This window comes from Balaenoptera ricei, chromosome 15 (assembly GCF_028023285.1).
Source record: "Balaenoptera ricei isolate mBalRic1 chromosome 15, mBalRic1.hap2, whole genome shotgun sequence".
NCBI classification, from domain to species: domain Eukaryota; kingdom Metazoa; phylum Chordata; class Mammalia; order Artiodactyla; family Balaenopteridae; genus Balaenoptera; species Balaenoptera ricei.
Genome location: NC_082653.1, coordinates 24,716,906 through 24,738,680, shown reverse-complemented (window position 1 = coordinate 24,738,680; position 21,775 = coordinate 24,716,906). Strand labels below are relative to the sequence as shown.

The 21,775-nt window shown below is 40.2% G+C and overlaps 1 protein-coding gene across 2 annotated transcripts in view; it reads right to left on the bottom strand.

The window, feature by feature from the left end:
- PIGU (phosphatidylinositol glycan anchor biosynthesis class U) overlaps positions 1–15,527 on the bottom strand; it is a 102,945-nt gene extending 87,418 nt beyond the window's left edge. For both annotated transcript variants that reach the window (XM_059897768.1, XM_059897769.1), the window contains exons 1-2: positions 15,377–15,527; positions 6,731–6,795 (exon numbers count right to left, since the gene is read on the bottom strand). In XM_059897768.1, coding sequence (XP_059753751.1) covers positions 6,731–6,795; positions 15,377–15,506 — 195 coding nt within the window. In that variant the 5' untranslated portion in view covers positions 15,507–15,527. The remainder of the gene's footprint in view (positions 1–6,730; positions 6,796–15,376) is intronic.
- Between the last annotated feature and the right edge of the window lie 6,248 nt (positions 15,528–21,775).

Here is a 21,775-nt window from a genome sequence, read left to right as displayed (position 1 = left end):
ACAACTACTAAGCCTGCACTCTAGAGCCCGTGAGCCACAACTACTGAGCCTACGTGCCACAACTACTGAAGCCTGTGCTCCGCAACAAGAGAAGCCACCACAATGAGAAGCCCGCACACCACAACGAAGAGTAGCCCCCACTCGATGCAACTAGAGAAAGCCCATGTGCAGCAATGAAGACCCAACGCAACCAAAAAAATTAATAAATTTGAAAAAAAAATCCATGATTCTATTAAAAAAAAAAGGAAATTAAATGAGTCACAGGTATGAAATGTACAGCATGGGGAATATAATCAGTAATTACATAATATCTTTGTATGGTGACAAATGACAACTAAACTCATCATGGTGATCATTTAAAAATGTATAGGGACTTCCCTGGTGGTCCAGTGGTAAAGAATCCGCCTTCCATCCACTAAGATCAGGAACAAAACAAGGTTGCCCACTCTCACCACTATTATTCAACATTGTTTTGGAAGTTTTAGCCACAGCAATCAGAGAAGAAAAAGAAATAAAAGGAATCCAAATTGGAGGAGAAGAAGTAAAGCTGTCACTGTTTGCAGATGACATGATACTATACATAGAGAATCCTAAAGATGCTACCAGAAAACTACTAGAGCTAATCAATGAATTTGGTAAAGTAGCAGAACACAAAATTAATGCACAGAAATCGCTTGCATTCCTATACACTAATGATGAAAAATCTGAAAGTGAAATTAAGGAAACACTCTCATTTACCATTGCAACAAAAAGAATAAAATACCTAGAAATAAACCTACCTAAGGAGACAAAAGACCTGTATGCAGAAAACTATAAGACACTGATGAAAGAAATTAAAGATGATACAAATAGATGGAGAGATATACCATGTTCTTGGATTGGAAGAATCAACATTGTGAAAATGACTATACTACCCAAAGCAATCTACAGATTCAATGCAATCTCTATCAAACTACCAATGGCATTTTTCACAGAACTAGAACAAAACATTTCACAATTTGTATGGAAACACAAGAGACCCCGAAAAGGCAAAGCAATCTTGAGAAAGAAAAACGGAGCTGGAGGAATCAGGCTCCCTGACTTCAGACTATGCTACAAAGCTACAGTAATCAAGACAGTATGGTACTGGCACAAAAACAGAAATATAGATCAATGGAACAGGATAGAAAGCCCAGAGATAAACCCATGCACCTATGGTCAACTAATCTATTACAAAGGAGGCAAGGATATACAATGGAGAAAAGACAGTCTCTTCAATAAGTGCTGCTGGGAAAACTGGACAGCTACATGTAAAAGAATGAAATTAGAACACTCCCTAACACCATACACAAAAATAAACTCAAAATGGATTAAAGACCTAAATGTAAGGCCAGACACTATCAAACTCTCAGAGGAAAACATAGGCAGAACACTCTATGACATATACCACAGCAAGATCCTTTTTGACCCACCTCCTAGAGAAATGGCAATAAAAACAAAAATAAACAAATGGGACCTAATGAAAATTAAAAGCTTTTGCACAGCAAAGGAAACCATAAACAAGACGAAAAGACAATCCTCAGAATGGGAGAAAATATTTGCAAATGAAGCAACTAACAAAGGATTAATCTCCAAAATTTACAAGCAGCTCATGCAGCTCAATATCAAAAAAACAAACAACCCAATCCAAAATTGGGCAGAAGACCTAAACAGACATTTCTCCAAAGAAGATATACAAATTGCCAACAAACACATGAAAGAATGCTCAACATCATTAATCATTAGAGAAATGCAAATCAAAACTACAATGAGATATCATCTCACACCGGTCAGAGTGGCCATCATCAAAAAAATCTACAAACAAAAAATGCTGGAGAGGGTGTGGAGAAAAGGGAACCCTCTTGCACTGTTGGTGGGAATGTAAGTTGATACAGCCACTATGGAGAACAGTATGGAGGTTCCTTAAAAAACTAAAAATAGAACTACCATATGACCCAGCAATCCCACTACTGGGCATATACCCTGAGAAAACCATAATTCAAAAAGAGTCATGTACCACAATGTTCATTGCAGCTCTATTTACGATAGCCAGGACATGGAAGCAACCGAAGTATCCATCAACAGATGAATGGATAAAGAAGATGTGGCACATATATACAATGGAATATTACTCAGCCATAAAAAGAAACGAAATTGAGTTATTTGTAGTGAGGTGGATGGACCTAGAGTCTGTCATACAGAGTGAAATAAGTCAGAAAGAGAAAAACAAATACAGTATGCTAACACATATATATAGAATCTAAACAAACAAACAAAAAAAGGTAATAAAGAACCTAGGGGCAGGATGGGAATAAAGACACAGAGCTACTAGAGAATGGACTTGAGGACATGGGGAGGGGGAAGGGTAAGCTGGGACAAACTGAGAGACTGGCATGGACATATATACACTACCAAACGTAAAACAGATAGCTAGTTAGAAGCAGCCGCATAGCACAGGGAGATCAGCTTGGTGCTTTGTGACCACCTAGAGGGTTGGGATAGCGAGGGTGAGAGGAAAGGAGACGCAAGAGAGAAGAGATATGGGGATATATGTATATGTATAGCTGATTCACTTTGTTATAAAGCAGAAACTAACACACCATTGTAAAGCAATTATACTCCAATAAAGATGTTAAAAAAAAAAAAAAGAAAGAAAGAATCCGCCTTCCAATGCAGGGGACGCGGGTTCCATCCCTGGTCAGAGAACTAAGATCCCACATGCCGCAGGGCAACTAAGCCCTTACACCACAACTATTGAGCTCACACACCTCAACAAGAGAGCCCACGTGCGGCAAACTACAGAGCCCATACGCCCTGGAGCCCATGTACCACAACTAGATAGAGAAAACCTGCACGCCACAACTAGAGAGAAGCCCTCATGCCACAACGAAGAGCCTGTGCCACAACAAAAGATCTCACACGCCTCAACGAAGACCCCATGTGCTGCAACTAAGACCCGATGCAGCCAAAAAAATAAATAAATAATAAAATAAATATTTTTAAAAATAAAATAAAAATGTATAGAAATATCGAGCCACTGTGTTATGTATCAGGAACTAACACAGTGTTGTAGGTCAATTATACTTCAAAAACAAAGAAACAAACTTATAGAAAAAGAGATCAGATTTGTGGTTACCAGAGGGGGAGGGGAAACTGGATGAAGATGGTCAAAAGGTACAAATTTCCAGTTATAAGATAAATAAGTACTAAGGATGTAATGTACAACAAATGATAAATATAATTAACACTGCTGTACGTTATATATGAAAGTTGTTAAAGAGAGTAACTCCTAAGAGTTTGCATCACAAGGAAAAAAATTTTTTTTCTATTTCGTTGATGTTGTATCTCTATGAGATAATGGATGTTCACTAAACTTACTGTGGTCGTCATTTCATGATGTATAAAAGTCAAATCATTCTGCTGTACACCTTAAACTTACACAGCGCTGTATGTCAATTATATCTCAATAAAAGTGGGGGGCTTCCCTGGTGGCGCAGTGGTTGAGAATCTGCCTGCCAATGCAGGGGACACGGGTTCGAGCCCTGGTCTGGGAAGATCCCACATGCCGCGGAGCAACTGGGCCCGTGAGCCACAACTACTGAGCCTGCACGTCTGGAGCCTGTGCTCCACAACAAGAGAGGCCACGAGAGTGAGAGGCCCGCGCACCGCAATGAAGAGTGGCCCCCGCTTGCCGCAACTAGAGAGAGCCCTCGCACAGAAACGAGGACCCAACGCAGCCATAAATAAATAAATAAATAAATAAATAAATAAATAAATAAATAAATAAATAAAAGTGGGAAAAAAAGATAGATAGAAAATCCAAACTCCTAACCATTTCCATAAAAAGTCCTACATAATCAGACCCCTAATTTCTTACAGCTTATCTCTATTACTCTCCTCTTTGCTCATTCTGCTTTAGCAACACCGGCCATCTTTCTGCAACTCACAAATGCCAAGCTCATTTCCAAATTAGGGTTATCATACGGCTTGCTTGATTCATTTAGATCTCTTATTCAAATTTCACTTCCTCAGAGTGCCTTCCCTACACACACTATCTAAAATAGCCATACACATGACCATCACTCTTTATCCTTTTACTCAGCTTTATTTTTCTACATACACTTACCATTTAAGTGAAATCATATTTTTCAAAATTTAGCTTTATGGAGGTATAGTTGGTATAAAATAAACTGCACATTTTCAAAGTATACAACTTGATATGTTCTGACCTATGAATACACCCATGAAATCATCACCACAATCAAGATAGTGAACATATCCACCATTCCCAAATGTTTACCAATTTTACTATTCATCCCAAAGAACCAACTTTGTTTCTGTGACTTTCAATATTTTCTGCTTTCTGTTTCATTTGTTTCCTCTCAGATCTTTATTATTCCTTTTATTCTGCTTACTTTGAGTTTATCTTCTTTTTCTAGCTTCTTAAGGTAGAAACTGAGGTCAGTGATTTGAGACCTTTCTTCTTTTTCAATACAGGCATTTAACACCATAAATTTCCCCCAAGTACTGCTTTAGCAACATCCCACATATTTTGATAGGTTGTGTTTTCGTTTCATTCAGTTCAAAATACTTTCTAATTTCCCTTCTGATTTCTTCTTTGATCATGAGTTATTGAGGAATATGTTACTTAGTTTCCAAATATTTGGGGATTTTCCAGGTATCTTTCTGGTATTAATTTTTCATCTAAGTCCACTGAGGTTAGAGAATATACTGTGTATGACATCAATCCTTTTAAATTTATTGAGCCTTGCTTTATGGCTCAGAATATGGTTTATCTTGCAAATGTATACTTGAAAAGATTGTGTTTTGCTGTTATTGGATGCAATGTTCTGTAAATGTAAATGAGGTCAAGTTGGTTGGTGTGTTGTTCAAGTCTTCTATATCTTTGTTGACTTTCTGTCTGCTTGTTCTATCAGTCATTGACAGAGAGATACTGAAATCTCAGACTATTTGGGGATTTGTCTATTTCTCCTTGCAGTTCTATCAGTCTTCATGTATTTTGAAACTCTGTAATTAGGTGCATAAACATTAGGATTGTTATGTCTTCTTGACGAATTGACCCCTTAATCATGATAAAGTGAACTTCTTCATCCCTGGCAACATTCTTTGCTCTGAAATCTGTTTCTTTTTTACTAATTTATTGTCTGTTTCTCTTAGAAATACAAGTATAATAACGCCAAGGACTGTGTCTTGTTTTATATCCCTAGCACCTATCAGAGTAGCTGGCATTTGGTGTGTACTTAACAAATCTTTGTTAAATGAAATAGAGAAGGGAAGGAGGGGTTGGAATACATATGCAGATACAGACCTAAGCACTAGGAATAAGTGATGAAAGGGTGCCAGAACACGTTCTGAGGAGCATACATCACAGTGGGTAAAACAAGTACAGAGGCAATTTCAAGAGTATGATATGAGCCATGAAAAGGATAAGCACAAGAGGCTTTGGAAGATATAGGAGAAACACCTAACTTAGTCTAAGGTGATGAGGGATGGCTTTCTGGGGGAGGCAAAACCAAAGCTAATTCTGAATAGTAGAGTCAACCACAAAAAGAAGGAAGAATGGCCCTCCATAAGAAGATAACAACATGAGCAAAGATATAGGTAAGGGAATATGGTGCTGGAGCATAATAAAAGCATGTCAGAACTCTCTCAGAGGGTTCCTAGTCTGTCTAGAAAACATATTGACCAAGGCCCACAGCACATACCACTGGCTAGTGGGCTATGCTTGCATATGCCCACACACATCCATTCCCAATAATTGAATTGTGTGCTCATTAAGAGTCTCTTAAATTGTTCCTAACCTGTTTCTGCTAGTAGTTCTTGTTATTATGGTTCAATTAGATAGTAATACAAAGATAATGAAATATGAATGCAAAAGAGTTGTTATCTCCATGAGAATCAAGTTGAACGTTTTAAAAAGACTAGATAGAAGAACCAAAAAAAATTGTTCTCAAAGTACGTATGAGGGAGACAATTGTAAAAATTAGGGGTAAAAATGCCAAGACTTCTATTCTAAATGATAAAGCCAATAAAAGTGGGGAGGGGCAAGTGGAAAGACATGTGGTTGAGGTGATGAGCGGGGCCCACAGGGCTTTGTATGCATCCTAAGGTGTTTGGATTTTATCCTGAGATCAGTGTTGAGCAGGACAGTGACAAAATCAGATTCACATTTCAGAAAGATGGCTCTGACTGCAGAAAAAGAAGTAAAGGAGCAAGACTGAATGCGGAAAGACTTGTCAGGAAGCTGTTGAGAGATGATGGTGACCTAAGAGTGATTTTACTATTCTTAAGAACTAATTTTATGGGTTAAATGGCTTTTGTGGGCTTTCTAAGAAACCAACATTGCTGGCTCAGTTTTCATGGGAAAGTATGTTCCAAAGAACCAATTACATGCCAATTAGCATATAACCTATTCATGAACTGGGAACTGTTTACAATTTATTTGCCAATAAAAATGATAACTTCTACAGAAGTCTCATCTGCTTCCTCAAATTACAATCTTAATCTGGATCATTTCCACTGCAATTGCGAAACCTCCTTCTTAAGCAGAGGGCATCTAAAAAAGGGCTGTTTCTAAATATGGTTTTCAAAAATAGATCTCTTTAAATGTTTGTACAAAACAGAGTTAGGCTTTGGCATTTGTGACTATAAACTACTCTTAGTACCCAAAAAAGAAAACAAGAACACTTACTTCATGAAATACTGCTCCAGAATACGGAGACACTCCCAAGTCCAACAGTGAGAGGCCTTCAACCACTGAAAAGTAAGACATCCAAGTTCACTCTTACTTTAGAGACATATGCAGATTGGCCATAAACCAAAGTGTTAGATACTCCCAGGAACAAGAAGGGCTTCACAGTTTGTCTAACCCCCTTTACCTCATTCCCAGAGAGTGAATTTAAGTCTTGATTTCAGATGATGGTCAACTTTTTTCTATACAGAGCATCTCTTTTCATTGTGGGGCAGCACTCATTATGAGAAAATTTTATATTAAACTATAAACTTCCTTCGATCTCCTTGTAACTTCCAGCCACTCTAAAAAGTGTTTTGTTTGGGAACTCCCTGGCGGTCCAATAGTTAGGACTTGGCGTTTTCATTGCCAGGGTCCCAGGTTCAATCCCTGGTCGGGGAACTAAGATCCTGGAAGCCGCATGGTGCAGCCAAAAAAATAAATTTTTTAAAAAGTGTTTCATTTATGTATATTCTGCCCCATTCCAAAAAACAATAAGATAACAGGACTTCCCTGGTGGCCAGTGCAGGGGACACGGGTTAGATCCCTGGTCCAGGAAGATCCCACATGACTCGGAGCAACTAAGCCCGTGCGCCACAACTACTGAAGCCTACACACTCTAGGGTCCATGTGCCGCAACTACTGAGCCCGCATGCTGCAACTACTGAAGCCCGCGCGCCTAGAGCCCGTGCTCCGCAGCAAGAGAAGCCACCGCAATGAGAAGCCTGCACACCACAACGAAGAGTAGTCCCTGCTCGCCTCAACTAGAGAAAGCCTGCACGCAGCAATGAAGACCCAATGCAGCCAAAAAATAAATAAATAAAAACAATAAGATAACAAATTAGAAGATGTGAGAAATGTCCACAGAGAAGGAAAATGGGAAGCCACTCTCATATGCTGATTATTTGAATGACATTTGTATTAATTTTTCTACAGGCAACAGGTACTTTTTTTTTCTTTTTATTATTTTTAGCTGCGTTGGGTCTTCATTGCTGCACACGGGTTTTCTCTAGTTGCGGCAAGCGGGGGCTACTCTTTGTTGCGGTGTGCAGGCTTCTCATTGTGGTGGCTTCTCTTGTTGTGGAGCATGGGCTCTAGGTGCATGGGCTTCATTAGTTGTGTCATGCAGGCTCAGTAGTTGTGGCTCACAGGCTCTAGAGCACAGGCTCAGTAGTTGTGGCTCACGGGTTTAGTTGCTCTGCAGCATGTGGGATCTTCCTGGACCAGGGCTCGAACCCGTGTCCCCTGCATTGGCAGGCAGATTCTTAACCACTGCGCCACCAGGGAAGCCCCAACAGGTACTTTTTTAATGTGTGCCTTTTGCCCCAGAAACGATTGCTCTTAGGGCAATTTATCCTATGGAAATAATTGGACAGGTGCCCAAAGAAATATGTTCACTCTCATGCTCAGAGTACTAAAAAATTTTAAAAACCCCAACGTTCATTAATGGAGATTTATGTAAATGAATTGTGATGTATATACATATATGTATATGTGGATAGATATATAGATAGAAGCACTTTATAGTTAAAAATCATACTATGCTATAAATAACTGAATAAATAAACAAGTGAAAGAGAAAAGAAAACTCTTCCTTAAAGAGAACTATAAGTACCAAATGTAGAAGGAAAGATGGAAATAGATAATCACCATTTGGCAGACCCCACAGTAATAATCTTGAAAGGCAAGTATCAATAATGGATACTAAAATTAGTTGGTAAAAATGATTGGAAACAGTATTTGCAAGGGGAAAAATAATGATTTTATGTGGCTAAACCTGGCATTCACTATCTTACTCAAGTGACCTACATTAACATCACCAGTAATATGTTGACCAGTTAACATTATCAACATCAAGTACCTCCTGACATGATTCACCAAGATGGGGATAAAAAAAACCTCTGTGGTCCTTATGCCAAAAATGTGGTATCCTTCCCCAAAAAGCGTAACTTCAATCTCATCATGAGGAAACATCAAGCAAACCCAAACTGAAAGACAAAGTAACTGGCCAGTACTCTTTAAAAATGTTAAGTCTGAGGAAGCATCCCAGATGGGAAGAGACTAAGAATACATAACAATTAAATGCAATACGGGGTCATGATTGGATCTTGGACCAGAAAAAGGACATTAGTGGAACAACTGGTAAAAATCCTGTAGGTTTGTAGATTAGTTAGTAGTATTGTATCAGTGTTAATTTTCTGGTTTAGGTCATTGTACTATGGTTATGTAGGATATTAACAGTAAAAGAAGCTGGGTGAAGGGTAAACAAACTATGTACTATTTTTGCAACTTTTTTGAAAATCAAAAATTATTTTAAAATTGAGTTAAAATAAAGAAGTATATTACAGCTGACCCTTAACACTGGTTTGAACTGCATGGGTCCAATTATACGCGGATTTTTTTCAATAATAAATACTACAGTACTACACAATTCGCAGTTGGTTGAATCTGTGGATGCGGAACCTCAGATATGGAGGAACCAAAGGTACGGAGGAATAGCGTATATAGAGGGCTGACAATAAATGATACTTGGATTTTCAACTGCACAGAAGGTCGGTCAGTGCCCCTAACTCCTGGATTGTTCAAGGGTCAACCTTATATTTACTGAAGGAAAGATGTCAATGAAATATTCTAAAATGAAAAACAGGTCATAACACAGCATGTAAAATATGATCAAATTTTATTTTAAATATTAATCAGCATTCCTTTAATTATTTGAGAGAGAATGAATATGTATTCAATGAGAAATGCCTCAAAATAAGCACAAAACATAAACATTAAATAAAACAAATAAAAATAAACAAACAAATAAAAAGTTAACAGTGACCATCTCTGGGTGATAAAATTATAGAAGATGTTTGGTTTCTTTTATCTTTTCTTCAGTTTCTGAGTCTTTAGCAATGAGCATGTATTACTTTATAATTATTAATAAGAAACAAGAAAACTAATTTTAAAAGTGAAAAAGAATGTGAAAAACATAAAACAGAGCCACAAAAACCTATAAAGTGTAAGCTTATAAATGCATGAAGTATATGTGAGAAAACTGATATACATAAGAAACTGTTGCCTCCAGGAAACAGAAATGGGTGGTATAGGAAAATGGTGGAAAGATGCCTTTTAGTCATACAGACTTCTGCACCTTTGATTTTTGAACCATAAGACTGAATTACCTATTCAAAAATAAGTAAATAGAACAAAATCAAACTTACAAAGACTGTTTTTAAAAAAACTACTTATTTGTAATGAGTGAGCCATAAGTATGGCTTTAAATTTTAGAGATCCACCCTAAAAGGAAACCTATCATTTACATAATTCATGATGTCTATAAAATAAAACAAAGCCCGATGCTCAAGACAACTGTAACTGGTCCTTATCCTAGGACCAGAGAGAAACTTCCCTCATGGAGCCGCATAAGGAGGCTGCTGTGTAACACAACTATTAAACCCTTCACTAACAGCTTTACTGGAGACCCAAGGAGATGATATCTAACAACTAATGTTTTAGAATAGTTGACCATAAAAGCTAACTAATCATGGCCAATTATTCTAAAACATCAGTGTTGTTGCTTTTTTTTCATAAAGTCTCTCAACTCTTAACTCATAAATCAGATAAGCAAGAATTTCTTATTTAGTTACCTTGATGTACTTTTCCTATGGCTGATAATAAAAGCATAATCTAGTAGAAGACAAACATTGTCTTTGAGCTTCCCATACCAAGAAGGGTAAGCATTCAGCTTGTTCAAAACAAGTGGTATCCTTATATTTCTAGCCTAAAGGACCCAAGAAACAGTGTCATCCCAGCAGCAATAAACACACCTAGCATACAGATCTTGGTTTCTAAATGATATTATCCAATAAAAGGAACAAGGGTTCCTTGGAAAAGTGGTCAATTCTAGGGCTGGACCAAGAAAAATACAAGATACGCCTGAAGCATCTTGTGGTTACAGAAAGTAATACAGTGCTTTAAAAAAAAAAAGTAGGAGGGAGGTATGTCAAAAGGACAAAGGAGACAACCTGAAAGAGGTCCCAATGGCCAAAGTAGTATGGATTATAATCCAGGGAATAAAACAAATACCCATGAGTTCACACTGATATAAATATAATTGAATAAATAAATATGGGAATTCCCTGGCAGTCCAGTGGTTAGGACTCAGCGCTATCACTGCCGTGGCCCGGGTTCAATCCCTGCTTGGGAACTAAGATCCCACAAGCCGTGTGGCATAGCCAAAAAAAAAAAAAAAGGGCAGAAGAACTAAATAGACATTTTTCCGAAGAGGAAATGCAGATGGGCAACAAGCATATGAAAAGATGCTCAACATGGCTAATCATCAGGGAAATGTAAATCAAAACCACAATGAGATATCACCTCACACCTATCAGAATGGCTATCATCAAAAAGAAAACAAAAAAAAAATGTTGATGAGGATGTGGAGAAAAGGGAACCCTCCTACACTGTTGGTGGAAATATAAATTGGTGCAGCCACTTTGGAATACAATATGGAGGTTTCTCAAAAAACTAAAAACAGAACTACCATATGACCCAGCAATTCTACTCCTGGGTATATATTTAAAAAAAAAAAAAAAAAAACTAATTGGAAAAGATACATGCACCCAATGTTCATAGGAGCATTATTTACAATTGCCAAGATATGGAAGCAACCTCAGTGTCCATCAACAGATGAATGGATAAAGAAGATGTGGCATATGTATATATACAATGGAATACTACTCAGCCATAAAAAATAATGAAATTTTGCCATTTGCAGCAACATGGATGGACTTGGATGGCATTATGCTAAGTGAAATAAGTCAGAGAAAGACAAATATGATATCACTTATATGTGGAATCTAAAAAAATACAACAAACTAGTGAATATAACAAAAAAGAAGCAGACTCAGAGATACAGAGAACAAACTAGTGGTTATCAGTGGGGAGAGGGAAGGGGGGAGGGGCAATATAGGAGTAGGGCATTAAGAGGTATAAACTATTATGTATAAAATAAGCTACAATAATATATTCTACAATACAGGGAATATAGCCAATATTTTATAACAACTATAAATAAAGCATAACCTTTAAAAACTGTGAATCACTATATTATACACCTATAAATTACATAATATTATACATCAACTATGCTTCAATAAAGTAAATAAATAAAAATAAAACAAAAAAAGAAGGAATGAGGGAAATAGAAAAGTCGCCATTAGAACACCACAGTAATGATTACTGCAGGGAAGACCAAACTATAAATGCAAAAAGTAGTGGGCAAAAAGTTAAAGAGAAACAGGATGTTTACAGAGCCCCACAGTATATCCCCCAAATGTTTACTACTTGAAAAGGGAAAACAGGGACTTCCCTGGCCATCCAGTGGCTAGGACTTGGTGCTTTCACTGCCAGGGCCTGGGTTCAATCTCTGATCAGGGAACTAAGATCCCACAAGCTGTACAACATGGCCAAAAAATAAAAATAAAAAGGGAAAATAGTAATTTTGCAGTGGAGAAACCAGGCAGATATGTGTTATACTGTACCATGAATATACAATCAGGAAAATCCAAACTATGGGAAACTCTACAGGTCAAATGGTCTAGGTTCTTAAACAGATAAATACTAAAGAAAAGGATGAGATGGATGGGGAATTTTAAAATTAAGGGAGACTTAAAAGACATACATAAACTTTTTTTGAAGACCTTGACTAAGCTATAGTGTCTAGGGATGCTCATTTGGGTAATAAGACAAAAAGAAAGCAAAGATGTCATTATTATAAAAAACAGAATAATGGTTACTTATGAGGGGGATGACAGGCTGTGATTGAGATGGGGTATATGGAAAGGCTTCTAGGCAAAGTGGCAAAGTTCTGATTCTTGACTTGGATGATGGTTACAAAAGTGTTTGCCTCATAATGCACTGTGCAATACACTGCTGTGCGTAGTTTACTAATTCTGTATTTATTTAGCAATAAGTTGTTTTTTGTTTTTTGTTTTTTAAGTAGTGCTATCAGAAGTGTTCCTCCTGACCCTGACTCTCACAGCTGCATTGGAAATGGGTTTCTAAACAATCACTAACAGTTTGAGCTCTATCCTGACTCAGGAAGATAAGCCCATAATAATTCCCAATCTTTAGGCCAAAGGCTGAGGAAACACCAAAATATGACAGAAAGGTTCCAAAATTATTCTTTTTTTTTTTTAATTGACAATTTTTGCTTATACTCTTTTTTTTTAAATTTATGGCTGTGTTGGGTCTTCATTTCTGTGCTAGGGCTTTCTCTAGTTGCGGCAAGTGGGGGCCACTCTTCATCGCGGTGCACGGGCCTCTCACCATCGCAGCCTCTCTTGTTGCGGAGCACAGGCTCCAGACGCGCAGGCTCAGTAGTTGTGGCTCACGGGCCTAGGCGCTCCGTGGCATGTGGGATCTTCCCAGACCAGGGCTCGAACCCGTGTCCCCTGCATTGGCAGGCAGACTCTCAACCACTGCGCCACCAGGAAAGCCCCCCAAAATTATTCTTGACAAGATAGTATATGGTGAACTCTGGTGGAACAGCCATGCCTAAAGATTGCTAGCTAGTCACATAATATTATTATCTATGTGACTTTCGGCAAGTAACAATCTCTCTGTACTTTAATTTTCTCGTCTATAAAGTGGGGCTAACAATAGTATTTACATCATAAGCCATTGTAGAGGACTTCCCTGGTGGCACAGTGGTTAAGAATCCGCCTGCCAATGCAGGAGACACAGGTTTGAGCCCTGGTCCTGGAAGATCCCACATGCTGCGGAGCAACTAAGCCCGTGCGCCACAACTACTGAGCCTGTGCTCTAGAGCCCGCGAGCCACAATTACTGAGCCCGCGTGCTGCAACTACTGAAGTCTGCGCACCCTAGAGCCCATGCGCTGCAACAAAGAGTAGCCCCTGCTCACCGCATCTACAGAAAGCCCGTGCGCAGCAATGAAGACCCAATGCAGCCAAAACTAAAATAAATAAATAAATTTATTTTTTTTAAAAAAGCCATTGTAGAAATTAAATGTTTTTTAACATACCTAAACTGCTTAGAACAGTACCTGGCATGTGGAAAGCATTACATCAGTGTTAGTTATTATTATTTTTATTGGACTGAGAAGCACATTTTGTCAAGCATTTTATCAAGCAACAAATTTGTATAAATTTTAGTTGCACTATCAAATAAACGGATGGATCTTCTGGAATCCAGAAGAAAGCTGGAAACAAGTGGCTTCAACAAACAATTCAGTTTGTTCAACAAATAATTACATGAGAATATTATATGCAAAGATATCAAGTCTAAGCTCTTACCATCACACATATAAATTACAACTATCTTTATTACCATCTGTCAACTGGGAAACCTGGGAAAATTACTTAACTTCTCCAAACCTCAGTTTCTTCATCGGTAAAATGGGGAAAATAACACCATCTAGCACAAAGAAAAACTGGAGGATAAAATGAGGCTTACCATAGTCTCTGATATATAGTAAGTATTTTTAGGAAACTTAGCTCTAATTATTCATAAAACATCCATTCATTACGCCATTCCAAAATATCTATGGGACAACATCAAAACTCTAGCATTTAAAGTTTGAGGACATGAGGGGGACTTCTGGGGTGCTGGTAATGTTCTGTTTCTTAATCTGGGTCCTGGCTATATGGGCATATACAGTTTGTAAAAATTCCTTGAGCTCTACACTTATTACATGTCCATACTTCAGGAAGAAAGTTTTCAAAATAAATCTTCAAACTCTGGCCCTAACCTAACCCCCATCCCATTACTCCCCTACTTCGGACATTTCACATCCTTCAACATTTCTTGGTCCTGTTTATCTTCTACCTGGAACTCCCCTTTTTCTAATCTCCCTTTCCAAACTCTGCATCCTTCAAGAGTTAGCTCGAATTCCACAGCATTAAGAAGCTGGAAAAGGAGGGGACCCTTCTTCAGGGTCAGAACTCCAAAGGAGGAACTGGACGTACAAAGGAAGTACATTTTTCACAAATGATTATAATTATCTATCTCTCCCACTAGCCTGTGGATCCTTTGGCCCAAATTCTGTCTCTTTGTAGGCGCCAGCGTAAAACAGTGTTTGATGAAGAACTTCAAGAACTAAAAAGACACAGTAGGAAAAGATGCACTCCAAGTCCCAGACTGAGAAGAAGCGTCTAAGCACGCTCACTCACACACTCTCCTCGCTTAGGCAGGACTGGTCCCCTCACTCGGGCCCCCGTCACACACCATCCCACACCCCAGAGGAGCATCACACTGCGATCTCGCGCCAAATCCCACTCCACCCAGCACGCCCTTTCCTCATCCCGACCCTTCCTCAGACCACGCTACTCAGCTCAGGACCCGAGTGGGACACACCCCCTCATATCGCCACCCCGCAGGTGACCGGCCCCTAGTGCCCCAACCTCACCACACAGTCCCACGCCCACCCCCTCAGCAGCCAGCTCTCAGGCCCCGCCCTCCCGCCCTCTCTGAGGACGCGAGAGCGGGTCAGTTCCCCCAGAATCTTGAGCTTGCGGCCACTGCCCCCGCCTCCCATTCACAGAGGCCAGGAGCGCACAGGCGGGGCCTAGCCGCCTACTCGAGCCGGTGGCCTCACCTCTCTTCCAAGAGCTCAGTGGGGACACCACCTCCACCCGCTCCGAGATAAACTCGGCCAGACTGGAGCGGAACAAGGCCGCCCGCACGGTCACGGCCACCACCAGCACCAGGGCCAAGGGAGCCGCCATGATAGCTAGGGCGGGCGCGCAGGCGGGGAGGGAAAAGCGACGTGGAAGAGCCTCTCGACCTGTGCACCGCCCCGTGTAGTTCCGTGTCCTGGCGCGCCTAGCTGCTGCCGCCGGAGCTGCGAGACTGGGGACTACCACTCCCAGGAGGCCTTGCGGCGAAATAGGGCGGGACGACGGGAAGCCGGGCGGCTCGAGCTCGTAGCAAAGTGCTGGGCGACGTCTCCTAAGGTAGCAGGTGAATTGCAAAAGCGCCCAGGAGTCGAAGTGCTGCTGAAAGTAGATAGGTGAAGGAAGTAATCGTTCTAGGATTGTGAGCGAGTTTTAAAGAGATGTTAATTTCACTCCTGTGTGTATGTTTTTAATGTTTGTTTCCCTTTTTATGTTTTTAAGAGTATTAAATATGTGTTCATTTATTTATTCTACAATTGTTGATAGACTACAAACTATATGCCAGGCACTGTATTGGGTTCTGAGGATACAGTTACAGATTTATTAGCTCTGCGGCCTTGAACAAGTTGCTTAACCTTTCTCTGCCTCAGGTCCCTCATCTGAAGAATGTGCTGGTTGTTGGCTTGCTGTGGGCTAGCTAGAAACGATTGAGGAATGCTTAGAAATGTTGCTAGTTGCTTTTAAACACAGCCATTATCAAAAATTAAATTATATAAGCTTACAATTAAACAAGTTATGTAAAAAACAAGATAATAAATACTCAAAACACATCACTTCTTAATTATTTTACTACACTCTCATTTTATCTGTGGTCTTGAGTTTATTTACCACTGCTATTATCACTATGGCAAATACTGTATAATGGTATTATATGTATTCAGCGACTTCAGGTTGATAGTTTGAAATCCCAACCTATGGGGGTCTTTACACCATAGAAATGGGCAAACGGTACAAATTGGGTTTCTGGAGTTTGGAGTGCCATTGATAAGCATAAGTAGCACACCACTTCGTTAATTAATGTATGAAAAGTGCTTATGGTGAGTGCTTAAATGTTAGCTATAGTAATTAAAATATTAAATAAATATATAAGGAATTTAAGACCTGTGAAAGAAATGAAACAGGTTGCACAATCAAGAACGACTTGGTGAAAGAACTCCAAGATGACACAAACAGATGGAGAGACATACCATGCTCCTGGATTGGAAGAATCAATATTGTGAAAATGACTATACTACCCAAAACAATCTACAGGTTCAATGCAATCCCTATCAAATTACCAATGGCATTTTTCACAGAATTAGAACAAAAAATTATACAATTTGTATGTAAACATAAAAGACCCCGAATAGCCAAAGCAATCTTGAGAAAGAAAGACAGAGCTGGAGGAATCAGGCTCCCTGACTTCAGACTATACTACAAAGCTACAGTAATCAAGACAGTATGGTACTGGCACAAAAACAGAAATACAGATCAATGGTACAGGATAGAAAGCCCAGAGATAAACCCATGCACTTAAGGTCACCTAATCTATAACAAAGGAGGCAAGAACATACAATGGAGACAAGACAGCCGCTTCAATAAATGGTGCTGGGAAAACTGGACAACTACATGTAAAAGAATGAAATTAGAATGCTACCTAACACCATACACAAAAATGAACTCAAAATGGATTAAAGACCTAAATGTGAGACTGGACACTATAAAACTCTCGGAGGAAAACATAGGAAAAACACTCTTTGATATAAATCACAGCAAGCTCTTTTATGACCCACCTCCTAGAGTGATGAAAATAAAAACAAAAATAAGTGAATGTGACCTAATTAAACTTAAAAACCTTTGCACAGCAAAGGAAACCACAAACAAGACAAAAGACAGGGCTTCCCTGGTGGCGCAGTGGTTAAGAATCCTCCTGCCAATGCAGGGGACACGGGTTTGAGCCCTGGTCCAGGAAGATCCCAAATGCCATGGAGCAACTAAGCCGGAGCACCACAACTACTGAACCTGCGCTCTAGAGCCCGCGAGCCACAACTACGGAAGCCCACGCACCTAGAGCCCGTGCTCCGCAGCAAGAGAAGACACCACAAGAAGAAGCCTGTGCACCACAATGAAGAGTAGCCCCCACTGGCCTCAACTAGAGAAAGCCCATGCGCAGCAATGAAGACCCAACGCAGCCCAAAATTAATTAATTAATTAATTAATTTTTAAAAATCACTTGGGAAATGTATTTTTTAAATGTAAATATCCTAGTTCTGCCCTAGAGACTGTGGTCTGGGGTGGAGCCCAGGAACCTGCATTCTTAATCTCTCCAGATTATCCTGATGCTGGTGGTTCAGGAGCCACACACTGAAAAACATTACCCTGAAGGCCTAGGTATCCAGTAGTTTATGCAAAAAAAGATGAAAATAGTAATAATAGCTAGCAAATATTCAGTGCGTATTGTGTGCTAAGTATTATTTTAAGTGCTTTACATGCTGTTTACAATACAAATTATATACATATATATGTATATAATTATACATATACAAACACACACGCTCACACACACACACACACATACTACAGGTACTATAATTTCCCCATCACCACACGCAGATGAGGAAACTAAGACACAAGGAGATTTAGTCATTTGTCTGGGGTCACACAGCTAATAAGTGGCAGAACCAGGATCCAGATGTTGTGGTTAAGCTTCTATGCGTGAGAAAATGAGAGGAATTTGGGTTGGGTTGAATTGAGTTAGGTTGGGTTGTTTTGTTGTTGTAGCTGAGAAGGAAGGGTAGAGAATTGAAGTGAGGGAAATAATAAAGGAGCAAACAAGGTGATTTCTCTCCTGACATCCCAGATGATGTATGGGTTACCTAGAGAAGAAGGAATTGAGGCTCTGAGTAACCAGCTTTAAGCCACACACCTGGGTAGGGTTTTTTTTTAGCATTTATTGAACACCCACCATTGCCAGATCCTGCACTAGGCTATGGAGTTACAATTTATCAAGTACATTTTTTTCTACTCCAAATAGCCAACTGATTTTGGCCATCTTTACCATAAAGGAAATTAACTAGGAGGCTATGAGGGAGCTCAACCGGGTGAAAGAGAAGCCTGGGGAACCAGACTTCAGGAGGATTCAAGGGTGGATTCAAGAAATATTTTGGAGGGAGCATTGATCCATTGTTTCCCAAATTCCCCTATTTCTTACCCCCGGCACTCAGACCCTGGCTCCTGTAAAGGTCTGAGACTTTCATTAATAAAAAATTGAGACAGAAACTTAGAGCAACAATCTCAGATTGAGGAGTATACAAAATCTTTAAACAGGGCTTTTTTCCTCCCTGGCTGCCTGATGAACAGCCACCATTTTCTTTTTAATGTTTTTTTAAATTAATTAATTTATTTATTTATCTATTTTTGGCTGCGTTTGTCTTCGTTGCTGTGCGCGGGCTTTCTCTAGTTGCGGCGAGTGGGGGCTTCTCTTTGTTGTGGTGCGTGGGCTTTTCATTGCGGTGGCTTCTCTTGTTGCGGAGCACGAGCTCTAGGCACGCGGGCTTCAGTAGTTGTGGTTCACGGGCTCAGTAGTTGTGGCACACGCGCTTAGTTGCTCCTTGGCTTGTGGGATCTTCCCAGACCGGGCTCAAACCCATGTCCCCTGCATTGGCAGGTGGATTCTTAACCACTGAGCCACCCAGGAAGTCCCGAGCAGCCACCATTATGTGACACAGTAACCAGCCAGGCAAGGAAGTTCATGACATACCAACTGTTTCTGCAGAAACAAATGGTCATAGTGGTCCTTTATCCTAGGAAGGCAACAGTACCTAAGAGAGAATTTGAGAAAAACTAACCAAGATGTAACCAAGAGAACACACCAGATGTCTTTGTCTTCAGATTTGAAGCCACTTTGGTGGTGGCAAAACAACAGACTTTTATAAATTTTACAATTTCTTGGGTTATGCAAAGAGAAATCAACCCGAACAGAGATTTGTAAGATATGGCCTGGATGAGAAGGAAAGAACTCAAGAAAATCAGCAAAAGAAATATAAGAACAGAGTGAAAAAAGTCAGGGTTGCTATAAAAGTGAAAGGAAGGATTAAAGATACAGCACTGACTTGATCTGTGTTTGTGCAGATTTTTCACCAGAAGACAGTAAATTATATAAAAACTTAAAAACAATAACAACTCAACAAGCGGGGGTGAGTTGAAGACAGCGACATGTAGGGAAAAATGAAGGCATCCTTGAGATTGAAAAAGTAAGAAAGATCTGGTCTAGTTCATCGTACAGAGTGGGAAATTAAGGCCCAGGCAGGAGCAGTGCCTGGCCCAGGATCGCACACCAAGTCAGTGGTGGCACCAGGCCCAGAAATCATGGTTCTAGGCATTTGTCTCCTATGCTGGCTGCCTCTTACTCCTGGGCTGGGTCTCTGGTGAGGCCCCTTGGGAGATCCGCACCAGTTCCCCCCTCAACGCTTGGACCCAAGTATTGTAAGGGCCCAAAAGGAACCAGAGATCTGGTCTTACATAATGCCCTGGGGACACGTTTCCGGGAGCTAGTACCTCAAGCCCTCTCAATTTCCTTCATGTCGCCTACCACAACTGCCCACTATTGCAAAAGCCATCCTGTTAGGAAAACCAAGATGCAAACTAGGCCTCCAAAGGCTAAAGATTGGCTCTCCCTCCCCCAGCCTCTTCTCTCTGAACCTCTATCACTCTTCAGGAGCCACACCCTCCATAATTATGCATCCAGACCCCTCATGCCCTCCCCCCAAATACACACTGCTCTGGGAAAGGAGACAGGTATAGTGGGCTTTGCTTACTGTTTTCTGGTATCCATTTCCTCTTTCCCTTTTCCTAACAGGACCCTGAATTCTCAGCCAGGTGATTTGAGTGAGATTGACATCACTCTCTCACTCATTTCCAGGAATGAGCCCTAAATGGCCTAAATTGACCAATACGTTCCAAATCCCTAGCCACAGTGATTGGTTCAGGCATGAGCGTATGACCCAGATCAGGTCAATCAGAGCCAACAAGACTCAGTTCTGGAATTTTGGACTGAGCCATTTGAGCAATAGGCCTTTTATTTTCTGCAGGTTTGAGCTTGGAAGCACCCAGACCCAGGAGCAGCTGGTAACTTATACATATAAGACAAAGTAAGGCAAGGCCAAGGCTAAGGCCTGACTGATTCTACCAGTAAAGATACAACGAGCCAGTTTTTGATTTAAATGGTTTATTATTTACAGAGACAGCAAGAAGAACAAGCCAGCTTCCTGTGATCCTTGTTCCACACACCAAAAAGGATGACACTGAAACAAAAGGGGCTGAACAATTGTAACATGGGTTGTAGGATACCCTATTGCTGAGGAGCCAATCCTAGAGTGCAGTTAACAGGTTTTATATTCTGCAGCTCCATTCTGAGTAGGGAGGGCAGAAAGCCCCATAGCTCATCAGAACCTGGGAAGCAATAAGAAAACCGTCTCAGGGCAGCCTCCCAGGAGAGATAGGGAGGCAAGTGGAAGGTGGCCTCACTGCCTTACAAGCCTACCATTCTCTCATGTTCTGGGAGGATCACAAGGCATTCTGCCAAGACTTAGATAAGCTTTTCATACCTTTGCCAGTGTGGCCTATATGAATGAATACATGCAAGGTCATCGTGGTGCCATGGCAGAGGCATTCCCTTACAGTATCACTGTGGTCACAAAGAGAGGGCCTGTCAAAAATTAAGCCAACTCCTAGGAAGTGTTTTGGAGAAATTAGAAAAGACTAGATCTTAGTTCCATTATTTGGGCCACTGGATCAAGCCTTGCCTGCAGCAATTGTTGATGGACATTTCGACCAAATTCCTTTTCTAATTTAATCCAGTTTGAGTTGGATCATTAGTTACTTGCAACCAAAATCTCTTAACCAATACAACAGAAGATGGAACTCAGCCTCCCAAAGGACTCTCGACTCTCGTATACTTCCCTGACTTCAGTTACCATTTGTATGTTGATGACTCTCAGATCTTTATTTCCAGCTCAGAAATTTCCAGATTTCTCTTGTTGAGATTCAGACATTATGCATCAAACTACCTCCTAGACATTGCCACCTGGTTATCATAAAGTCACTTCAAACTCCAACTATCTAAAACTGAGCTCAGTGTCTTCTTTCCAACAACTCACTCTTCCTCCTTAATTCCTTATCTCTGTGAATGTCAGCACTAATCTTTCAGTTGCTCAGCCAAAAACCTAGGAATCAGCCCTGATACCTCCCACTTTCCCATCCCTTATATACCTTCAAGCTTTGACCTAAATATCAGTCAAATCCACCTACTCCTCTCCATCTTCACTGCCACCACCCTGGTC